Source organism: Schistocerca serialis, chromosome 6 (genome assembly GCF_023864345.2).
Source record: "Schistocerca serialis cubense isolate TAMUIC-IGC-003099 chromosome 6, iqSchSeri2.2, whole genome shotgun sequence".
Classification (NCBI taxonomy): domain Eukaryota; kingdom Metazoa; phylum Arthropoda; class Insecta; order Orthoptera; family Acrididae; genus Schistocerca; species Schistocerca serialis.
Window position 1 is genome coordinate 734,037,456 of NC_064643.1, and position 25,480 is coordinate 734,062,935.

Here is a 25,480-nt window from a genome sequence, read left to right on the forward strand (position 1 = left end):
TGATGATGACGATGATGATGACTATGAGTATGATTCTCCGTTATCATTACATACCCTCGAAGATGGGTTTATGCCGATACAGGTGGACGGGTCTGGTACTGGAAGGGGTGGTGGTGGGGATGATGATGATGATGACGATGATTACGATTCTCCTTTAACAGTACATACCCACTATGATGGATTGACGCCGATACAGGTAGAAGGGTCTGGTCCCCGAAGTGGTGGTGATGATGATGATGATGATGATGATGATGATGATGACGATGATTGCGGTTCTCCATTAACATTACATTCCCTCGAAGATGGATTGACGCAAATACAGGTGGAAGGGTTTGGTCCCCGAAGTGATGGTGGAGGTGATGATGATGATGATTGTGATGGTCATGATGACGATGATTACGATTCTCCAACATCACTACATAGCCTTGATGATGGATTAATGCCGATACAGGTGGAAGGGTCTGGTTCCCGAAGTGGTGGTGGAGGTGATGATGATGATGATGACGATGATGACGGTTCTCTACTAACATTACATAGCACCGAACATGGATTGATGCTGATACAGGTGGAAGGGTCTGGACCCCAAAGTGGTGGTTGAGGTGATGATGATGATGATGATGATGATGATGATTTATTTGATAATGATGATTACGATCCTCCATTAACATTACATACCTTTGTAGATGGATTGATGCCGATACATGTGGAAGGTTGTGGTCCCCGAAATGGTGGTGGAGTTGATGATGATGATGACGATGAAGACGATTACGTTTCTCCATTTACATCACATACCCTCGAAGATGGATTGATGCCGTTACATTTGGAAGCGTCTGGTCCCCGAAGTGGTGGCGTGGGTGATGATGATGATGATCATTACATACCCTCGAAGATGGATTGATGCTGATACAGGTGGAAGGGTCTGGTACCCGCAGTGGTGGTGGAGGTGATGATGATGATGATGATGTTGATGATGACAATGATTACGATTCTCCATTAGCAGTACATACCCTCGAAGATGGATTGATGCCGATACAGGTGGAAGGGTCTGGTCCCCGAAGTGGTGGTGAAGGTGATGATGATGATGATTACGATGATGACGATTCTCTATTAACATTACATACCCTCGAACATGAATTGATGCCAATACAGGTGGAAGGGTTTGGTCCCCGAAATGATGGTGGAGGTGATGATGATGATGATGATGATGATGATGATGATGATGATGATTATGATTCTCCATTAACATTACATACCCTCGGAGATGGATTGATGCCAATACAGGTGGAAGGGTCTGGTCCTCGAATTGGTTCGGGAGGTGATGATGATGATGATGATGATAATGATGATGACATTGATTACGATTCTCCATTAACATTACATACCCTCGAAGATGGATTAACGCTGATACAGTGGAGGGTCTGGTCCCCAACGTGGTGGTGGAGGATTTGATGATAATGATGATGACAATGATTACGACTCTCCATTAACATTACATATCCTCGGATTGATGCCGATACAGGTGGACGGGCCTGGTCCCCGAAGTGGTGGTGGAGATGATGATGGTGATGATGATGATAACGATGACTACGATTCTTCATTAACATCACATACAAACGAAAATTGATTGATGCCGGTACAGGTGGGTCTTGTCCTCGAAGTGGTAGTGGTGATGACGATGATGATGATGATGATGATGATGACGATGATTACGATTCTCCATTAACATTACATACCCTCAAAGACGGATTGATGCCGATACAGGTGGAAGGGTCTGGTCCCCGGAGTGGTGGTGGAGGTGATGATGACGATGATGATGATGATGATGATGATGACGATGATGATGATGATGATGATGACGATGATGATGATGACGATGACGATGATTACGGTTCTCCATTAACATTACATACCCTCGAAGATGGATTGATGCCAATACAGGGTGAAGGTTCTGGTCCCGGAAGTGGTGGTGGAGGTGATGATGATGATGATTACCATGATGACGATTCTCTATTAACATTGCATACCCTCGAACATGGATAGATGCCAATACAGGTGGAAGGGTCTGGTTCCCGAAGTGGTGGTTGAGGTTATGATGATGATGATGATGAAGATGATAATGATGATTATGATTCTTCTTTAACATTACATACCTTTGTAAATGGATTGACGCCAATATATGTGGAAGGGTCTGGTCCCCGAAATTGTGGTGGAGGTGATGATGATGATGATGATGATGATGATGATGATGACGATGACGATGATTACGATTCTCCCTTAACATCACATACCCTCGAAGATGGATTGATGTCGATACATTTGGAAGGGTCTGGTTTTAATGAAATTATACAAAAATAGTTTCATTAAAATAAAAGAAAAAATTAAATAATCCGTTACCCTTTTTTTAAATTATTTTCTTTTAGTTAATTAAGTTGCCTTCTGTCTGTACGAACGAACTTTGTTGTAGAACCTACCTCTTATTTATGTGTGGTAATAAAAAAATGCGTTTTCAAAAGAATTGAGTACATTTACAATTACAGTGAACTCATATTAACTGATTAAGAATATTTATCTGAGAATTAAATCCTTTACATAATTCGGCCTTGGCACACATTTTCTAAATGCAGTGGGTTTCTTTTATATTATTTACGGAATTTTTTCCCGGCGTTAGCTATGGAACACAAGACTGTCTCTATTAGCAGAAAACGGTTAAATATTGCCAAGCCGACGTTTAATTATCACTGATAAAACACACATCCCTATAAATTTAAGTTATTTGAAAGAACCAAAATTGTTAACTTTCAACATTAACTATCCGCCTATGAATGCACAAATGTGAACTAATTTAAAATCCGTAAGTCTCAGGATCGCTGTAAAAGAAGAACATTTTCTTAATTCACTGCTAATTTTTATCTGTTCCCGATTTACGGGTTTGGTTAATTTTTCTTAGCGGAACAATTTTTTAAATGTGCCGCCGCTGCAAATTGTTCGGTCGCGGCACAGCCCAGCAACACCGCTAAAAATGCTGAAAATTCTTTAAAGAAGTATTATAGATGACATGGGCAAGCTAATTTACATTAATAATACACACTTTTGATAAATTATGATGTATTTATACCTCAACAATAATTCAACTTACACTAGTTTGTAATTTCTGTTCTAATGGCGGCTAAATCTCGAAACAGACAAAAGAAGTCTACCCATTCATTAAACGCTTCGTCACAGCTTCCTATTGCTTTCAGCTCTAAAGGAGGATGACCAACGAATACTCAGTACGTGGTGCTTTTATACTACTGCTGACTATAAACATCTCTTTGTAATCATATAACATTATTTTCGTCTGTGGCTGAATTTTACATTTTTGTTATCGCAGATATTGACACATTTCGCAATTATATTATGAACATAGAAATATTACCATCCTAAATACAGAAAGAATATTACTACAGAAAATATTACAATAATAATGAATGTCCTTTACACAAAATTCAATAATATTTTTTGTTAAATAATTACAGTATTTACAAATTGCTTTATAGCGGCGTATATGGTACAATTAAATTTTAGTTAATTAATAGTGTGAGTTTGCCAGGGAACTTTGCATGGTCCCGGAAGTGGTGGTGGAGGTGATGAAGATGATGATGATGATGATGACGATGATTGCGGTTCGCCATTAACATTACATACCCTCGAAGATGGATTGATGCCGATACAGGTGGAAGGGTCTGGTCCCGGAAGTGGTGGTGGAGGTGATGATGATGATGATGATGATGATGATGACAATGATTACTATTTTCCATTAACATTACATACCCTCGAAGATGGATTGATGCCGATACAGGTGGAAGGGTCTGGGCCCGGAAGTGGTGGTGGAGGTGATGATGATGATGATGATGATGATGATGATGACAATGATTACTATTTTCCATTAACATTACATACCCTCGAAGATGGATTGATGCCGATACAGGTGGAAGGGTCTGGGCCCCGAAGTGGTGGGGGAGCTGATGGTGATGATGATCATGATGATGATGACGATGATCCTTTAACATCACACACCCTCTCAACCTTTGAAGCTACATTTCGTTCCTAATTCCCTTTTGAGTGGTTCACTTTTTTAGCGTTAAGTGTATTTTTTATTTTGCACACTATTATGACACATTTTATGATTTTAATAATCACGTCTCACACCCCGTCATTTTAGCGCAGAAGGGACTGACTTGTAGATTAGAAGCGATGTTATTTGTGCGGTAGAATGTTTCATTATCGGATTGCACGACTCCACTGGTCGCGGAAAACTCTTCACAGAGGGATGGCCGTTGCCCGACTACGTATGTACGCAAGTTTTATTGAACTGGGGCAACAGCAGGTGGTGCTGGAACAGTAACACCAGCAAACAATAAAAAACAATTGAGATACCGTTCAAAGTTTAATCACTTTCAACCCTTCTTTCATCCGGCAGCTTACGATATACCTCTGATAGGGGAGGAGCAATTTCATTCCCACAATCTGTACAGAGTCGTGTAAGCATCACACGAGATGTAGTTGCCTTCGGTCAGGTGTGCGATTTTGTCGATTTTGTAATTCGCTGTGTGTTCTCTCGACATTTGTCAGTTTGGTATTCGTATCGGAAGGAGAAAACTTAGTATGATCTTCTGCAGCGGATCAATTTCGGAATCTGGTATTTAGTATATCGCTCCATTTCCTGGCATCCTCGTTTCAGGTGGAGTGACTGGATATATGGATTAATCCATTTAGTGACTTAAGGTAAGATAAAAACTTCTCAGAATTTTTAGTCATATTTGTCGTAGAATTTATTTCCAATTCGTGGTACTCTTCACATATGGCTCTTCTTACTTGCATTTTGGCTTCACTCAGCTGTTGTCTGTCAACAGTGACTCTGGTTTTGTATAAATCTGGTATGAAGTAGTTTTTGACTTGGGTGAACCGTTCTAAAATAGCTGTTGACCTATCGAAGTGTTTCCCAACTCTCATACCTTTCATCGGCAGACATCTCTCTAAGGTTGGTTGGTTGGTTGATTTGGGGGGAGGAGACCAAACTGCGAGGTCATCGGTCTCATCGGATTAGGGAAGGATGGGGAAGGAAGTCGGCCGTGCCCTTTCAAAGGAACCATACCGGCATTTGCCTGAAGCGATTTAGGGAAATCACGGAAAACCTAAACCATGATGGCAGGACGCAGGATTGAACCGTCGTCCTCCCAAGTGCGAGTCCAGTGTGCTAACCACTGCGCCACCTTGCTCGGTCTATCTAAGGAAAACTATTCAGTACTCATTAATGCTGATCAGAGTTTTTCTGTATAGGAGAAACATCACACTTTACTCCAATGACTGTAATAATTATAAAATTACAAATAGCCATAAAATTAACAGTAATAAAAGTGAAAAGATGACTGGCAATAAGATTTACTTCTGTCAAAAGCCATATGGAATAACAATGAGGACTAAGAAGTAACAGCAAGAATAGTAGCATAAAAAGGAATACTGGTAATACTATTATTGGTGCCACTACGAATAATATCAGAGTAATAGCAATAGTAACAACAACAACAATAATAATAATAATAATAATGATAACAGGAGAGTAAATATAAATAACCATTGAGAAGTGGGAAAGTTGTATCAAATAGAGCTGATCCTAAAAGAACAAAAAACACAAATAATTCCACTCCAAGAAACAAGATTGACCGACGAAAATGTAACGGATTTCGGGAACTACTGACTTTTCAAAAGCGAAACACGCAAACGAATAATGAAGAAAGCACCGCTTTAAGGAATTGCCCATTACTCTCAGGAAAGAGTCACCTCTATTCTGAATGTGAAGCTGGTTAACAACATGTTAATGACCATTTCCCTGAAGTTTGCAAATATAACACACACAGTAATCAATCCATACATGCCAGTCACAACTGGAAACACAGCCAACAGATGACGGGAAGTACTAATAAAAATGTATCTAAATTTCCACAAAAACATGTTAATATCCTTTTAGGTGATATCAGTGCACACCTAGACAAAGAAAGAAAGTACAGAAAAAGTACTGGAAAACTCCCAGCACGTAAATGAACCAAACAAAACGGATGAAGATTAGTTGAACACTCCAATTCTAAAAACATGTCAGCACACTTCAAAAAGAAACCAGTAAAACAGGTGACATGGAGATCACAAAATCCGTTCACCAGTGAAATCCAAACTGACCATATACCAATTTTTTGTTAGAACCATAGAGAAATCGTGAACGGCCAAGTCAGAGGGGGTGCAAATAAAAATTCTGACATGAATAAAACTACGTTCAAAACCTCAGATGTTCACAAAAGAGAAACAAATCCACAAATTTCACATTAGCAGGATCAAACCATATCACACGGAAGAAGTAGAGACAAAGCAGTCAAACAACTGGTATCAACTCAAAATCAAATCTATCGACACACCACAAACACTATTTCTTCTGCAGAAAACGAAAGAACACTTTTGATGGAATGAGAATTATAACTACAATTTCAGTCTCGACATGATTCACACAACTGGAACAGGAATAAGACAGCAGACAACTACAAAATATTCTTGACAGTCGGGAAAGAGACAGCTAGATTATTGAAAAAGTCTTACGATAAATACGAAATGGGTCAACTATCTGAAATCGAGAAATACTTCATAACAAACAGCAAACGAATTCTCTACAAGAACTTCAAAACTAAGCTCACAGACCATCAGCCAGAAAGTCTCTGTTTCAAGAGAGAAAATGTACACTTGGCTCTAAATAATCAAGAGATTTGGAAGGAACTCGGCCGATGTTTCAATGAACTACTAAACAGCGGAGAACAAACTCAAAAAATCTTACCACAGGAACCTGACGACCCTAACGAAAATTGGAAATCCTTAGAAGAAAAAGAAATGAGCAGAGATATCAAAACAATAAAGCATTGCTGGAAGATGGAATGACAGCGAAATCCTAAAAATCAGCAATCTCAAAGATAATGAAAGAAATTACAAAATCATGAAATTCATTTGGCACACAGAACATTGGAAAAACTGAATTCACCCAATACACAAGAAGGGAAATAGGAAATACCTAAATAACCATATGGGAATATCACCAGTATCAATTGCAGACCAATTTCTTCACGATAGAGAGACAATTTGAGCAAAAAATGGGAGAATATGAAGCAGTATTGAGACCAGCCTATTCGTGTGTAGAGGAAATCTTGTACCTACAGCCAATGATATCAAAAAAGCCTACGACTCAGTTGATCGTGATCCATTCTTCCAAATATTAATATCAAACACTACCATTACTTTCGTTCCATTAAAAGCCATTACTACGTTTTTTTATGATAAGGAACTGCGTTTTTTCAGCCTCATAACTAGCTATGCAAATGTGTTAATTTTACATGATGGTAAAGAGCAGTGTAAGTAAACAATTTTTAAAGGTTGTTACATTGAGCAACAACTTTTAATTCTGATCTAATTTCTCCTGTCTGATTGTGCCTCCGAACGGTGCGTCTTGTTGTCTAATGATTGATGTAAACGTTCAAAATTTCTGAACGAAAGAAATGACCATATTTTCATAATATTGTTGTTTATTACTCAAGCACGCACATAGTATGTAGTGATAGTTGAGCATTAACCTTTCCCACATTGCTGAAGAGAGAATGAATGTTATGTATCAACTTCACACACGTTGCTAAAGAGCGTATTCTTGAAAGCTTACACATATTTCATAATATTCCCTGTCCGCAGTTAACAGTTTCATCAAACATTTCAGATGTATTCTCATTTACAAATCAGAGTTTCCAACATAAAACACATACATGGATTACTTTCTCTGCACGGAACAAAGATCTACATGCAACGCAGCATCTAGACAAAGACTGTTCTGGTGTAGCACGAAACAGAGACCAACGCTGGGTGCGTCTATCAAACGATACAAGGATTGAAACTACCTGGCAGGTTAAAACTGTGTGCCGGCCGAGACTCCAAATCGGGACCTTTGCCTTTCGCGGGTAAGTGCTCTGCCATCTGAGTTACCCAAGCACGACTCACGAGCCGTTCTCACAGCTTTACTTCTGTCAGTATATCGTCTCCTACCTTCCAAACTTTACAGAAGCTCTCCTGCGAACCTTGCAGAACTAGCACTCATGAAAGAAAGGATATTGCGGAGACATGGCTTAGCCACAGCCTTGGGGATGTTTCCAGAATGAGATTTTCACTCTGCAGCGGAGTGTGTACTCATATGAACCTTCCTGGCTGATTAAAATTGTGTGCCGGGTCGAGACTCGAACTCGGGACCTTTGCCTTCCGCCGATGGTAGCTCAGAGTGTTCGGTCAAAGGGTTAGCTGCCTTCTGTAACAAAAAAAACTGAGTTAGCTGATTAACGACGAACTTAAACGGGTGTCTTACGACGTCCGCCCCGAGCAGATGCAACGAACGAAAGCGAAGAAAATGAGATAAGAAAAGGCAAGTCGTGACAATACCACTACTAACAACGCAAATCCTGCAGCGCACAGTCTGAACTGGTGCAGTTAGCTGCCAATGCAGTAAATCGTTTCCCGTCGCTACTGATTAAAATAACAAAACATTAACTACAGCCACCCCACATTACAGATTGAGGTTCTAGATTGTTGGAGAACCTGTAAGACTTCAAATTAAGTTTTATAGATATTTTTCTGCTTTTCTGAGTGAATATATACCTTCTTGAGGTTATCAAAAGTGATGTAAGTAGCCACGAAATGATGTTTCTGTAGAACTTGCAGTCATATCGCCAAAATAATACAGGGATGCCCACAAAGTAATGTACAGCATTTATTTCTCAACCGAAAACAGTGCTACGAATGCGAAACATTACGTATGTAGTATTTGAACGGGCCGTGTTAGTCACTTCCGACAGATAGCGTAGCTGCAGGACAGTTTCAAAGTCTGTAGGTGATGTACGTTACAAACACCGTGCAGTCATTGAATTTCTCACTGCAAAGAAGGAAACTTTGGGGATTGTTCATTAATGCGTGTGCAAAGTCTATGGAGCATCTGCCGTCGACAGAAGTACATCTAGTCACTGGGTACGGAGGGTGAGGTCATCAGAAGGCGGTTCGGAGGAGCTCCCCGATTTGCAGCGGTCGGGGAGAACTTCCACTGTTGTCACAGCTGACATGTTTCGGCGAGATGATGTTGTCACTCGCGAGGACAGACGCATTATGACTCGGCAGTTGGCGTTGCATCTGTCAATCAGCAAAGGAAGTTCACACAGTGTAGCACTGGCTCCAACAAGAGGAAAAGGATTGCTACCGACATGGCGTAGATGCCCCTATTTCGCGCTGGAGGAAGGCATAGAACGAGATGGAGATTGCGTGGAAAAATAGGGCGTGTAGATAAAACACAATTTTTCGTGTTTGTTATTTTCATTATGTTCTGTAAAGAACCGTTCAAAAAAAGAAATGCGGTGAATTACTTTCTGGGCAACAGTCGTACATATTTCGTATATTCTTTCACATGCCTAATTGTTTGAAAAATTGATTTTTTTTTTTAAATTATAACAGCTCTTGGTTCAATAGACAATAAACAGTTTCGAGAGGATTCGTAACCAAAATACATCCAACTGCGAAGTATGCACGAAACTGTGAGCAAATGAATCAAATCAAATTTATTGAATAATAAATTTCTTTTAAAAAATAAAAGGTTTGTGTCCTGAAAAATTACAGAAAAACTTGCGAAACTGAAAAAGTTAAATAATTATTATCGTGCAATACACAGGCGCCATAGGATCAAATTTGCTAAGTATCGTACTCTGATGTTGTTCAGACGTCCCTGTAATTCTGGTTGGTTATAGTGGAAATTCTCAGATCCTTTGGATATCAAAACAGCAGTGAGACAATATGAGGTGTCTCCTCTACTTTCCAAATGTGTCCGTGAGAAAGTGATACAATGAAGGAACAAACAGAAATCCGTCATCAAAACTAACCATCCAGACACGTTAAGTAGAGGCAAGTCATCTACAGATAGCATAGCATATGTATACGATTTAGCAACACTCAATCACGACACTTGATCAGCCGAAAGTCAGAGTGAACGGTGTAAAACGTCGGTTTCCGATATCTTTTGAGAAGACACAGCGCATGACCTGTGACAAGCAAGCACTAAAACCCATGGAGACGAAATATGGTAAAATTAACCGAATCTCCAAGTTTAAATAAGTCTATGAAATGATTCAGGGAATTGAACCGAAACAGATGTAAATGAAAGTAAATACCGAAAGATGGAAACTGCATAAGACTTACCCAAAATATCTACAACAAGAATTGTTTCTCCAGCCAGACGAAGCTAAGACATTGCAATACAGTAGCTACGCCAGAACTCCTCTATTAATCAGAAGCACTAATTCTGAAAAAGAAAACAGAAACTGAAAATATTGAGAAAAAGGGATGCAAAATCGTAAAAAAAATTATAGGCCCAAAACTTGTACAGTAGCAGTATATGCACTCAGATAAAGTTACGAAATCAAATACACAAAAATCCGTAGTGGCATTAGAAAAACACAGGCTATGATTCTATGAGCACATTAAAAGAATGAAGTGACAAAGACTTACACGACAAATAGTCCATTTTATGACAACAGAAGCACATTCAAAACGGATATGATGACATGAGTTGGCGACATCAAAACTTACCTGTAATTGGTAGGAACTGCTCCAGAAGATGTCCAAAACCCGTGAAATCTTCATGTCCATAAATTCACTAACCGTAAGTTGACCAAGAGGGAAAACTAAAGACGGCAACTGGAATAAGATGTTCTGAACCGGGAAGAGAATGGAAGAAATATGGACAGAATAGAAGAAAAATTCTCCCCTCTAAGTTAGTAGTAGTAATAATAACAATAACAATAACAATAATATTGGCGAAAGAACACATCAGTGAATTTCTGGATATAAATAACAGTGGTAGAACATAGCGAGTTCCAAGAGAGAAAATTTTTGACTGCCTCAGGTTGGACCCTTGAACTATTACAGTGGTTTGGTGGAAAGTGAAGATACTAGAGGTAACGGGGTAAAGGTGCGTGCAAAACCAAAGACAGGCATATTGTTGTTTTAATAGATATGTCGTTAGCTGTCTTTTGAAGCTTCTGATGTGATTGTGATGCCGTGGGAGAGAAGGACTTCAGTTCTGATGGGACCATGTGTTCCAGCTGTGCAGTTCACAGTATACGTAATAGACTGTATGCTTTGATCAGACGGTAAAATTTGAACCGGAATTACAGTGAAGAGCGTCACATACATATCGTACCTAAGCGTTAATTAGTAGCTATCAGCGCGCGGAACTTTCCTGGGGAAGATACAGTAATTTCTACACGTTCTTTATCTAGGTTAAATAAGAAGAGCTTTATATGCTTTGCTATGGAATGGAAGGATACAATTGTCTTCTTGCAGATTGTATTAGCTTATTAGGATAGTTTTCTGCCCAGAATTACTCTCGGGCTCTTGTCCCATTTAAGAATAAAGATGACAGGGATTCCCAAAATGTCGAGCTAATGAGTCTACAGTGACGAAACAGGACCGCTTGCAGTTTAGTAGAGTGTAATCTGGTTGGATATGGCAATGTTATTACTAGCCGTTCTTAAATTTCTGTATGACTTTGGGGGATGTAGGTACACAGAGCTTGTAGAGATTTTGAATGGTGTGGTGCTATTTTACATACTGTTTAACAGTTACAGCCACGAACAAATCTTAGAAAATGGCCAACTACGGAACAAGGTGATTTATACTGGCCGTTTCCGATTAATTGTTTCCATTTCAAATTTCCTAGGCGGTGTATAGACCAGTTGTTTTCTTGCCAGTTGTTATTTAATTTGAGCTAAGTGTATACACACTCAACTCAGCAGAGAGCTCTGAAACCGATTTTAAACCGTACATACAAGAATTTATGCCGATTGTATTACAGAACCGTGCAGTTTCAGTGTAGAAAATTAGACGATGTGGTTATTGCTTTCCAACGAGAATACTACCATACGAAACAATTACTTACCAAATTCAATAGACTATAGCGCCATTTCTGTCTCCATACAAAAACAAACCCATTTAACTTATATTTACAGAATCTGAGTCTAGCTATCACGATAGCATGATAGAACGACTGTTAATCTCTATATACGTAAATGATTTAGTAAAGGGGTGGGCAGCAGTCGGCAGTTGTCTGCTGATGATGCTGTGGTGTACGGCAAGATGTCGAAGATCAGTGAATGTAGGAGGATGCAAGATGACTTTAAATTTCTAGTTTGTGCGATGAATGGCAGCCTGCTATAAATGTGGAAAAATGCAAGTTTATGTGATGATTAGGAAAAACAAACCCATAATGTTTGGAAATAGCTTTAATAGTGTCCTGCTTTTCACTACCAAGTCGTATAAATATCTGGACGTAGCGTTCCGATGCGAGAAGAAACAGAACGAGCATGTGAATGGTAGGGACGGCAAATGGTTGACTTCGGATTTCACAGGCAAACGATGGAAAAACTTTTTTTCTGAAAATATCTTATTCTCATGTTTTTTTACGGTGGGAAGTCCACATATGATACTTAGAAAACTATCACCCACCATTTCTTCACATTTTGCAGTTAAATCTATTAAATTAAGCCATTTTTAAAGAATTTATCAGCTTTTATATTGTTAAAATAATTTAAAAGGAGGTGTAATGAATGCAGATGACGCTGGTAGCACTTCTGAAAAACATTTGCTGGCAAAAAGAGGTCGATTCCATTTTTGTGTTAACAGATGCTGTTTTGTTTACTGTCAACCTTACCTCACTTTCCCGGTTCCTGTACATGTGCTCAGTGCAATGTCAAATCTTGATTGTAAAAACTCTACTGACAGTTTTTGTTATATTTGTGGTGAATTTGTGCTAAAAAAACACCAAAGAAACATTACAGACTTTGTGAAAGAGGTTTATCTATCCTACTGTGGATCTAAACTTGTCGATCAAGATAAATCTTGGGCGCCGCATAAGGTATCTTGTGTATGTGTTAAAGATCTGAGAAAATAGTCCAAAAAAGGAGAGAAAGCCTTTAGATTTGCTGTTTCTATCATATGGATGTAGCCAAGAAATCATTCTGATGATAACTACTTTCACACTGTAAATGTTACTGGTCATAATTCGAACAAGAAGAAGGTAATAAGCTACCCCAACCTTCCGTCCGTCTTTCGACCAGTAGTGCATTGTGCAGATTTGCCGGTTCCTGAACTACTAGATGATTAAATTCTATTCCAACAGAAGTATTTTCTGATGTACAGTGTGATTTAGATGAACCAGATGATGATGAATTCCATTGTAATACAGAAAGTCTAGAGCCCAAATTGTTTAGTCAGACTGAGCTTAACGATTTGGTTAGGGATCTGGGCTTAACGAAAGAAAAAGCTGAATTGCTTGGCTCTAAATAAAGAGAATAGAACTTATTGGAAGTTGGAACCAGCATATGCAAGTACAGAAAGGGAGAGCAGCAATTTTCCAAGTTTCTTCAACATGAAGGTGGTTTAATATACTGCTCAGATATTCACAGTCTGATGAATGAGTTTGGTATTGTATAGAAAAAGGAAGACTGGATGCAGTGTATTGATTCATCCAAAATTAGTTTAAAGGCTGATTTAGTACACAGCGGTAACATGTATGCATTTATACCTGTTGGACATTCTGTACCCATGGAAGAAAGCTATGAAAACCTAGAAATAGTTATAAATATAATAGGCCATTCTGCTCATGGTTGGATATGTGGCGATCTAAAAGTAACATGCATGCTCCTTCGTCAACAAGGTGGCTTTACCAAATTTCCAGTTTTCTTGTGTGAATGGGACAGTAGGGCTAGGGATCAACACTGGTGCAGAAAGAACTGGCCTGTGAGGGAATCTTTGAAACGTGGTGAGAAGAACATTCTACGCAAAAAACCTTATTGATCCGAAAAACGTACTCCTACCACCTCAACATATAAAGTTGGGCCTAATGAAACAGTTTGTAAAGGCTTTGTCTAAAGATGGAGCATATTTTATGTATCTCTGCGAAAAGTTTCCACACCTTTCAGAAGCTAAACTTTGTCGGACCTGATGTTGGAAAATTGATTTTTTATGTTAACTTTGAATCAACAATGAACTTAAATGAGAAAGAAGCGTGGGTATCGTTCAAGTAACTCATTACAGATTTGTTACGACATAAAGAAGGCCCATTATATGTTTCTATTATAGCTACAATGTTAAAGAAGTTTAAAACTTTTTGATTTTTAATTAGCCTGAAAGTTCACTTTTTGGACAGTTATCTTGACTATTTCCAGGACAATTTGGGAGATGTTAGTGAGGAGCAAAGGAGAGCGTTTTCACGAGGACCTTAAAGTGAAGGAAAAACGCTACCTTCGTATTTTATCTTCGTAATACTAACGTGCAGCTTATGTTGGCGGCAGTTAGTATGATTTGGCACTTAGCTGCAAACGCCAGTTCTGTAAATTTACTCGATATTGTTCCTCAAAATGTATGGCGCCTTCACTCCAGGAATTCTCATTTGAGTTCCAGAAACATCTCCGTGTCACTTAAGTGTTGTTAGAACCTACCGGTAACTAATCTAGCACGCCACCTCTGAATTGCTTCGATGTCTTTCTTTAACCTTACCTGATGAGGCTCCCAGACGCTCGAAATGCACTAAAGAGTAGGTCACACCGGTGGTCTATATGCGGTCTTCTTTACAGATGGACCACACTTTCCTAAGGTACTCCGAATAACACAGGCGAACGAAATGTTTTTTTTTTTTTGAAAAACTTTTCTTCCTTTGATAGCTGATCTTCATAGATTGTTATGAGCTGAATCCAAATCTAGCCTTACTTTTTTTGCATCACACATAGTTTCGAGAAATATGCTTTTTATTATATATTATAAAAATCATATGCTATACAGTAAACAAGGAAATTAATGAAACGCTTTGTTATAACATAGGTATGGTTAGTATTTATAGTAAGCTACTTAAAACAATGATATATGTTAATAGAGGTTTTACTTTTCAGCTGGAATTGGTTTGTATTTTCTTTCCCTTTTTTCTTCGGAGATAGTTGTGTAGCTTTTTCTACGATTAGTCGCTTGGTAAGCTTCTCGGTGAAGTGACCAACAAGGCTGCTGAAACATCAACACAATGGGGGACAACTGTTGGTCACTTCACCGAGAAACTTAGCAAGCGACTAATCGTAGAAAAAGCTACACAAGTATCTTCGAATTAAAAAGGGAAAGAAAATACAAACCAATTCCAGCTGAAAAGTGAAACCTCTATTAATACATATCAATTTCTTAAGCAGCTTACTGTAAATACAAACCATGCTTATGCTGTAACAAAGCGTTTCATTAATTTCCCCAGTTACTATTTAGCATAGGATTTTTATACTATTTAATAAAAAGCACACTACTGGAAAAATATGGGTGATACAAAAAAGTAAGGCTAGATTTGGATTCAGCTCATAACAATCTATAAATATCAGCTATCAAAGTAAAAAAAGTTTTTCAAAAAAATTTTTGTTGGCCCGTGTTATTGGGAGTACCTTAGGAAATTGTGGTTCATCTGTAAAGAAGACCGCATGTAGACCACTGGTGCGACCTACTCTTTAGTACATTTCGAGCGTCTGGGAGCCTCATCAGGTAAGATTAAAGAAAGATATCGAAGCAATTCAGAGGTGGCGTGCTAGATTAGTTACCGGTAAGTTCTAACAACACAAGTGACACGGAGATGTTTCAGGAACTCAAATGAGAATTCCTGGAGTGAAGGCGCCATTCTTCTTGGGGAACAATATTGAGTAGATTTAGAGAACCGGCGTTTGAAGCTAAGTGCCAAATGATCCTAACTGCCGCCAACATAAGCTGCAAGATAGTATTACAAAGATAAAATACGAAACATTAGGGCTGATACGGAGACGTATAGGCAATCGTTTTTTTCCGCTCTGTTTGCGAGTGTAACAGAAAAACTAATGACTAGTAGCGGTACAGGGCATACTCCCCGACGCGCCATACTGTGGTTTGCGGAGTAGCTATGTATATGTAGACGCATATTCAATGTTAGAGCCTAGAATATTATAGAGTTTGCAGCTGTATGTCGCGGACAGATAAATATTTTTAAAGCCTTTTCATATTATGCATTTAAAGCTACGGAACGGTTATATTTTATTACGATAGTAAAAATGGCTCTGAGCACTATGGGACTCAACTGCTGAGGTCATTAGTCCCCTAGAACTTAGAGCTAGTTAAACCTAACTAACCTAAGGACATCACAAACATCCACGCCCGAGGCAGGATTCGAACCTGCGACCGTAGCGGTCTTGCGGTTCCAGACTGCAGCGCCTTTAACCGCACGGCCACTTCGGCCGGCTATTACGATAGTAACATAAGTACTACTTCACTGGTGTGTTTAAAGGAATACTAAATAAACTGTCAAGGAAACGACTTTTTTAACCAGATTTTATCAATGCTCAACAAAACGTCGCAGTGTTGGTAGGGCAGTATTCCAGATGCAAGTTAACATGTTAGACACAGAAGAACGGATCAGGAGAGAAACACGGTCTGCCACAGGTTGAGGTAGTGTCAAATGGCGGTAACGGATGCCGCGCTGGTCCCCGAGGAAACTTTTCTTTCAACCGTAATCCACTGCTAATTAGCCTACCTCTACAACTAAAATTTCGGCGTCTCTTTATTAGATGCTTCAAGAGCAATTCATAAAGCGGAGGCCTAAACGTCTATAGACAATCTTCTTTTATTTCGTACATTTCTTCATTTTAAGAATTTATTTACAGAATGAGATTTTCACTCTACAGCAGAGTGTGCGCTAATATGAAACATCCTGGCAGATTAGAACTGTGTGCCGGACCGAGACTAGAACTCGAGACCTGTGGGAGGTGTGGGGACGTGTCGTGAGTCGTGCTTGTGTAACTAATATGGTAGAGCAATTCTCCTTGACAGGCAAAGGTCCCGAGTTCGAGTCTCGGTCCGGCACACAGTTTTAATCTACCATTTAATTTCAAGAATTTATTTAATGGGAAGCGTAATGTATTCAACAAAGGACCAGTGTGCTTTCTGAAGGATTCGTTGACTAAGCGTGGTTGTGTCACGGCGAGGCTAGACCAACTTCCGTGGCAGGCACAAGGCATTGCGTTATACATGGCAGTTTACAGCTGGAATTTCTTGTGTACACATCGGGTATGGCAACATTTTACTTCTTCCCACGTACGTCTCACGGATTGGCCAAATTTGAAAAATCACTGTGATTTCAAACTCAGAGGCTTACCGGCAGTTTCTGCGTGAACTGTTTGATAAAACACCGATTCAGTGAAAATGATGTGTGTAAAAATAATGCATCATGTTGAGAGAAGAATTTGCTTGATGTTCAAAACCTGTTACGAAGTTTGCAGAAAGATGTGGCAACACAAACATTTTTTAATATACGTTGTAATGGATTTTCGAGTATCCCGGCGAATAGTTTCCTGGAGATGGTAATTTGCATCCTTTTCATCTCTTACAACACCGTATAGTCAATTTCATCCTACACTTAACTGACCATCTTCAAATTAAAATAATTTTCTGAAAAGACGTTTGGATGATGAAGCGCTACGTTGGGAAACTCATAGTCATACTCAAGATTTATCTTAACAAGGGTTAGGAAAGAATTATCTTAACAAAGTTTGGCCAGAGTCAGAAAAACTCGAACTAAAAGCGAATTTCTCTATGGCTCAATTTACAGGAAAATTAAATTGAATAAACTTTTTCTTTTAAACCAGCCTTTCGACCAACTGACACAAACTGACACTTTAAAAAGAGAAGATTACCTGAAAAATTTGCTATGAGTATTAGTGTATGCCACTGATGAATCAATTGAACAATTCCTTAAACATGTAGATAAGATCGACCAAGCATTTGATGTGATATAGGAAGCTTGAAACCTGAATGAAACTGCTACTAGTAGCACCAATAGTTGAGATCTTTTATGAATTTGAAGAAGCAGTGGAACACTAGCAGACATGGAAACGTATGGTAGATGAAGATGGAACTAATGTTTGTGATGTTATTGATAACGGAGGAATCAAGGGCAGTGAAACTGAAAATGATTGTTTTTTTGTTTAATTCAAGGATGATTTGTTAAAGTAGGAGGAAGAGGACTCTATGTTATCAGTTAAGTTGAAAGAGCTAAGAAGAATTGAAAATGGAGTTGCAAATAAAGTTTCTGACTCTGTTACATGCATAAATATCAATAATGTTCATCAATTAGTCACTAAAAGTGTTTGCAACACATCTGTAATTTGGAACAAATCTGAAATTTGGAGCCGGCCAGTTGCCGAGCTGTTCTCGGCGCTACAGGCTGGAACCGCGCGACAGCTACGGTCGCAGGTTCGAATCCTACCTCGGTCATGGGTGTGTGTAATGTCCTTAGGTTAGTTAGCTTTAAGTAGTACTAAGTTCTAGGGGACTGATGACCTCAGAAGTTAAGTCCCATAGTGCTCAGAGCCATTTGAACCATTTTTGTAATTTGGAACAAATATGTGAGATTTCAGATCAGGTACATTCTAAACACTGAGGTTTGTGATGTATGTTTTCTGTCCACTCTTCTTGCGGTTGTTGAAGAAGAGTTAGTTAGTGACACACTTTGGGTAAAGGTGGTCTTGTGCAAAAGAGTTTGCCCTAGTTAATGAGAAGTTAATTGCAGTTGAACTTCGGAATAATGTAAAAGGTGGGTGAATAATAAAGGTTGCGGACTGTGCTAATAAGTGTGAATGGATGGATAAGGGATGTTAGGCGATTGTTCCAAAGTAAATGTAAATGGCGTTGTATATCTGGAATATTTACGTTATTTCTTTTAATTGTGGCACTGTCAACTCGGCACTGTGAGATTTCAATCTTTGACATTTCTGTAGAAATAGTCTTCATCTTTTTTTCTTTTTTAGTGCTCTTGCACTAGTCGCTATAAAATGTGTCACTGAAGTATAACGGTGCATTCTGGTCTGCGTGTTGATTTTAAATTGCTGGCTTAGAATTAATGGTGCTAATAAGGACCTTAGGAAAATATGTAACCCAGCACCAGCACTCCTAACTACCGCCATACTAGCTAAGTCTTCCATTATGTAGATTTTATAGCATTGTATTTATATCTAAATATGAATTAATTATTTTATTTTACACAAAATGAGTAACTACTGAATTATTGTACAATTATGTACAGCACTAGGTTCTAAAATATTAAAGTAACCAAACGGGGTGAAGGAGAACCAATGAGATGGTTACTTGCTGGCGGCAGCAGAGTGATCTGAGTGACAGGAGAGTGGGCCCTTTGTGACAGAAGCAAAATGTCGTGAGAGGCGGAAGCTCGCCACTGTGTATGTACACGGTTATGTGGCGCCAGTGAACTGCCATCAGGGCGTCAACCGCATGGACAGACAACGGAGGCACTCGACACTTGGTCCCATCCCATACTTCTATCACATACGACGCATCCACTGCATTCCTGGAGGCTCCGTCCGTGATCCATACTACGAAACCGTTCACGGCCCATAGTGCACAGTACCACTTGCAGGTCGGCTGTCTAAAAGCTTCCAGGGTCAACTAAAATTTGGTTTTTAGTAGTTAATGTAATTACTGGCTGATATTAAAAATTTTAAATACTGTTATAATCAGTTCGTTGAGAGGTATCATTATATGTTAGAAGTGCCCCATATTAAGTTATAATATTAGAAACTGTGTATATTTTTTGAGGTAACGTAATTCTCGTTCCGCAAGTTATGCAGGCTACATTCACCCAGCATTTGAGAATGGTGGCATATAGCTATTTCCGTTTAACTTCATGCATAATTACTAACCTTTACTACACTTTTCCCCTTTGACAGTGAAACTTCGGCATCAGGCATGATGGTTTACTTTATTACTAATATTCTGCTAGCTCTCTACTCTGAACAGGTTTTACAGACACTATCAACACATATCTCTGACTGTAACTGCTAAGATATAGCACTGTGCGACAGAGTTCAGTTGCTCAAAACGGAGCGAAAGTTACCCAAAGTATAATGATCCACTGTCTGCAACTTCCAACAAATTTCTAGCATTACTTGAAAATTTTTCCAAACTTTCTCTCGCTTACATGCTTGACGTGAAATGCGTAACACGTTTACAATTTTTTTTAAATAATCAGACATAGAAACCGTTTTTAAGCAGGGAATTCGATTCTTTAAAGAGTCAGAGAAAGGGGCTTACTCGGTATGGGCTACTGCAGCCCGTAACACCAAGGCTGCTATGATTAGATGGGCTTTATTCTAAGAAAAAAGGAGGCTGTCATTTTCTATACTACACCGTTACCATCGTTTAAAACGACACCTATAACTTCAGACTCGTTTGAAGAACCTTCTAATAAATGATCTTAACGATGTAGTTGTGGTTTATAATTTCATGTACATAAGCTGCCATGTTTGCTGAGCCGGCCGGTGTGGCCGAGCGGTTCTGAGTGCTTCAGTGTGGAGCCGCGCAACGGCTGCGGTCGCGGGTTCGAGTCCTGCCTCAGGCATGGATGTGTGTGATGTCGTTAGGTTTAAGTAGTTCTAAGTTCTAGGGGACTGATGACCTCAGATGTTAAGTCCCATAGTGCTCAGAGCCATTTGACCCATTTGAATCATGTTTGCTGAGAACACATCAGGAGTGAAAGATATTTCAACATACATGTGATTACCTCAAAAAGTGATTGTAAATTACTGACTCTGTCCCCTTTGCTAGTTTTCTTGCGGATAATTTAGCTGCGAATAATATCAGAGCACATCGCATTATCTCGCTGAAATCAGTTCTTTGAAGGCATGTCAAGTAAGAGGACTCTTCGCCTACATACAAATGTGATCAGCATATATGTAAACAATACGCTTAACTGACTCACTGACTTTTGATTTGTTAATTCTGTCACTATTTCGAACTGTTTTTGGAATGCAGATACTCAGTTTCTACTTTTTTCTCTTTTTTTATATCAGTTGTTAACTTAGTAAGATGTTATTTTTAGTTGGGCAGTTAGTGGCATAAATGCTGTCGTAGGGCCTTGAAGACGATACCTTTAGACCCGAACTCAGGGCTAAAGAGTACGCTGGATTGTACATTTCACTACTACTTGTACGGTACTCATTTTTTCAGGATCTTGCCGCACTTTACATTGGTGAACGCTTTTTCCAGGTCGACAAATCCTATGAGCAGGTCTTGACATTTCTTCAGTCTAGATTCTACTATCATGCGCAGCGTCAGTGCTGCATTTCTGGTGCCCTAATTTTCCAAGGGCCCTAATGGTTGTCATCTAACTGATCCTAAAATTTGTCCACCATTCTTCATACATCACCCTCGTCAGCAACAAGCATACATGGGTCGTTATACTCTTTGTCACGAGTTCTTTTGTTTACCTGCCCTTGCTGTCTTAGGGCTTGTGAGAGTCATGGGTTTTCGAAAGTTTAAAAGTATGTATGCCGACTCATATATTTTACGCAATAACTTAAGTAGTCGTTTAGTGGCCACCTCTCTAATTGATTTCAGAAATTCGAAAGGAATATTATCTATATATTTCTCTCTTTCTCTCTCTCTCTCTCTGTCTCTCTCTCTCTCTCTTTCTGTGTGTGTGTGTGTGTGTGTGTGTGTGTGTGTGTGTGTGTGTGTGTTTTGTATGTTTCGTATAGGGTGGCTGGGTTTAGGAGATAGAAGACGTGACTGCGTGTGGGTATTTCCTCCACGTCTCTTAAATTAAAACCTTTCGGGTTATGTAAACAGCAAAATTTCAGTTATCTTTCGTAGTATTCATAATTACCTATGCGCTCTAATCAAGTAACAGCCTGTGCAGACATAATGTCGACAAATACGTGGCCGAAAGAATGCAGGTCACATACTCACTAGCCAGTGAACGAAGCAATATTAGCAACCTAATCAGCTTCATGGATGCCGTAGCCAGCATAGCGGCGAGTACACACACCGCATTACCTAGAACCTCTGCCATTACAAGAGCATGTTTACTTTGGGACATTTGCATAACAGGTGCACGTGATTACGCTATATCCTAACGTATTTACAAGAGCGAAATTCCCGAAATGAGATTAGCAATAAAGTTAATAGAGAACTCTCTGAGTTTTAGACCAATAAGCAAACCCAATTAGCTATCATTTACGTTATGCATCTGTGAAAATGAATACATCGTAAATGCTCACTAAGTCCACTTGAATGTTGTCACTGACTGACTTTATATTCGTTTTTACTTTGCCATTAGTAAAATCAAAATTAATTTTTGACTATAAGGAAAGTAAAAGCGATTAAGAAGATCTGGACGTAAATTAATTTATTAAAGCCATAAAATGCTTTTATACATCAGCTATGTCCATGATGGAACAAAATAGTTCGCTGAATAGTTGGAACGCACTAAAATCATAGTCTCTTGTAATAATACTGTGACAGGGTATTCACCACTGAATAGTTCCTTTAAAAAATTAAATAGGAACAATGTAATTTAGATAATGTAGCATGTTATATTCAATACTAACTGCTCTGCATGATTGTCATTAGATTTGAAACTGTTACCCTTTTTCACGTCGTATTTCAGTACGCGCATTTCTTGCATTAGGTCTGCTCCGAGTCTCTGCAACAAGAGCCCTCCCTAAGCCAGGAATTAACAAATGTAGAAAAAATGAAGTTAACTGTTACTTGTAGCTCCATTTGTTAATTGTTCAACCAAGAAGACACGCTCAGAGACGCACACACTGGAAACTAAATTTCTGAGAAACACTGATTTTCGGCTAATTATTTGGACACTTACTGTAGTGAAAATGAATTCGAATCTCTATCGGAACACTTTGACATAAGAACGAAGTAGTTGCCTTAGATCACTTTACACTAATGTTGCAAATTTTCTTCCCTACAGTCACATACAATTTACCTTTTTCTCCTGTATTGCAGGGAAAGCTGAACAGCCATTGATTTTATGAAACCTTCAGTAAATCAGGCAGAACCAATTGCAAAAAAAAATCTTCTGTAAGGAACAGTAAATGGGACGGGCTTCAGAGCATCTATGGAAAAATCTGAAAATACAAAAAAATTAAATCAACCAATATACATAAAAAGAGGAAGAACGAAATTATAATGACTAAATTACAATATTTCGGATAAAGAATTCTGCAGCTAGGACTAGAAAATTTTTAAATTGATGTAAGAATTAATGTAATCGACTGAGGATATGGTTTAGTTAAAAATGTCTGTAAGGATTTTGTATGCACTGATTTGTAAGCTGGACGAAACAAAGATTAAAAAGAGACTAACAGGAAAGTAAAACATAATCAAACAACGGGAAATCCAGGATGGATTAATGGCATTATTATGAACTGGATAGTAGCTACGCACCATAGAAAAGAGATGGTGAATCGTAGACGGGCACAACGAAAAGTCTGTCAAACAAAGCTTTCGGCCAAACAGGCCTTCATGAAGAGATGTACCAAAATATGAAGAAAATATTGGAATTAATAACATTTCGAAGGATAACCGGTTTTGGACCCTGAATGAAGGAGAGCAGTATAACGATACAAATGTTGATGTGTTTCCTAAAAGAAGTCAGTAATAGCATGATTCATAAAATAGAAATAAACGGAAGAGATGCCACATGAAGGAACTAGATGTAACAGATATAAATAATTTAGAATAAAATACTAAAATTAGAGGGAGTTGAAGAGCGAATAAATTCCAAGCAGTAAGCAAAATTGGAGCATGTGGGGGACTTAGAATCCGCATTTCGCATTCGAGAAGTCTTTGCCACCCTGAACGGGTGACTGTGTTGTGTTCAATGTCCAGTCACGGAATAATTACATAGTAGTCGGAGCGATATTCCTTTATGGCACGGTCACTACCGAAAGGTACGTGAAGGTTTTGGAAGATGATTTCATCCCAATTACCCAAAATGACCCTGATTTTGAGAAGATGTGGTTCATGCATGACGGAACTCGACCTCTTCGAGGCAGGAGAGTTCAATCACATGTCGTGGAAGAGCACACTGGGGTACCAAGGTTCCACTGGCATGGGACCTGATTGGTTGTCATAATTTCCGGATCTGAACACATGTGACTGCTTTTTTCGGAGATGTACTATAGACAAGGTGTACAGAAATAGCCCCAAAACCATTCCTGAGACGAAAACAGCCATTAAGAAGGTCGTCGACAGAATTGGTGTTCCGAAACGTCCTGCAGGTCACGCAGAATTTCGCTATTCGTCTGCGCCGTATAATCGCCAAAGTTGGCGGGAATATCGAACAAGTTACAACCTAAATCCGAATATCTTTACTGATGTATACATACTGAATAAGGCGTGGGCACGACGTATTTTGTAACTAATTTACTTTTGTTTCATATAGTTCAATAATTGTCACCTTTACGTTCCTCGTTCTTAATCTGTAATACCTAGAACTTAGAACTACTTAAACCTAACTAACCTAAGGACATCACACACATCCACACCCGAGGCAGGATTCGAACCTGCGACCGTAGCGGTCACGCGGTTTCAGACTGAGGGAATAGAACCGCACGGCCACACCTGCCGGCAATACCACGATTAGCTCAATAGCCTTATGAAAGCCAAGCACGTAGAAATAAAACTATTACCACTACTACCATACACACAGTAACAGCTCAGTTAGCGAAAATCAAGATTGGCCAACGACTTTCGCAGTTTAACACTGTTTCATCATAAAATGCGTTTTCTTTGGCGCGAATACCTTTGATACGCTACGACAGGAACATGTAGGCCCGATAGATCTGTAGTCACCTATATGTGAGCCAGTGAAGTGCATCTCAGGATAGGAACTGAAAAGGTAGCCTGTATCATGACAGGACGAGAGTTTGACAAGCTCTGGACAGTCAGAATGCCAGGCGGTATTGTACTGGTTAGGAAAGCCTCGTGGCCACAACACTAAAGCGCACTACCTCCTGCCATGCTTCTGCCAGCGCCGATGTTACCCTCGTGTGACGATGCTTACCAAGTTAATACTGTTTCGTAATTTCCTCTTGTTTATTATATTCGGTGAGGTTATAGAAGTAATTTTTGATTTATGTTAAGCCACGAAGCATGTTATGCTACGTATATTATCTGAGACGTATCCCGACACCTTACAGTGAACATTGATATCGATTGCGTCCACCATTCACCTTTGTTACGGCTTGAAAACTGATGAAGAAACTTTCAGCGATGTGTATGAAAGTCTATGGTGAACTGGCAGCCCATTCTTCGACAAGGGCCGAAACCACAGTAGTGATGTTGGACACTGAGATCTGAAACGATACCGCCGTTCTAGCTCATCCCATTCCATTGAGTAGTGATTGGGAGTCTGGGCAGGCCACACCATTTCAGGCATGTCATTGTCCACAAATCATTTCCTCATAGACGCTGCTTTATGACAACATGTAGATCATGCTGATGTGAACAGTCGTCGTCTCCGAATTCT

At 39.2% G+C, this 25,480-nt stretch overlaps 1 protein-coding gene across 1 annotated transcript; it reads left to right on the forward strand.

Moving 5' to 3' along the window:
* Positions 1–70: 70 nt before the first annotated feature.
* On the forward strand, positions 71–19,551 carry LOC126485057 (uncharacterized). The gene is made up of 4 exons (XM_050108659.1): positions 71–330; positions 933–1,416; positions 3,590–4,007; positions 19,337–19,551. The coding sequence occupies exons 1-4, from the start codon at positions 71–73 to the stop codon at positions 19,549–19,551; spliced, it is 1,377 nt and encodes a 458-aa protein (XP_049964616.1).
* The last annotated feature ends 5,929 nt before the right edge of the window (positions 19,552–25,480 follow it).

What these genes read in the sequence shown, in the direction of transcription:
- LOC126485057 (XM_050108659.1), top strand. Translation starts at nt 71, where the DNA reads ATGCCGATACAGGTGGACGGGTCTGGTACTGGAAGGGGTGGTGGTGGG. An exon ending in TAACGCTGATACAGTGGAGG is followed by an intron (nt 1,417 to 3,589) that starts GTCTGGTCCCCA and finishes TGAGTTTGCCAG; the next exon opens with GGAACTTTGCATGGTCCCGG. An exon ending in AAGTGGTGGGGGAGCTGATG is followed by an intron (nt 4,008 to 19,336) that starts GTGATGATGATC and finishes CCTTTGTGACAG; the next exon opens with AAGCAAAATGTCGTGAGAGG.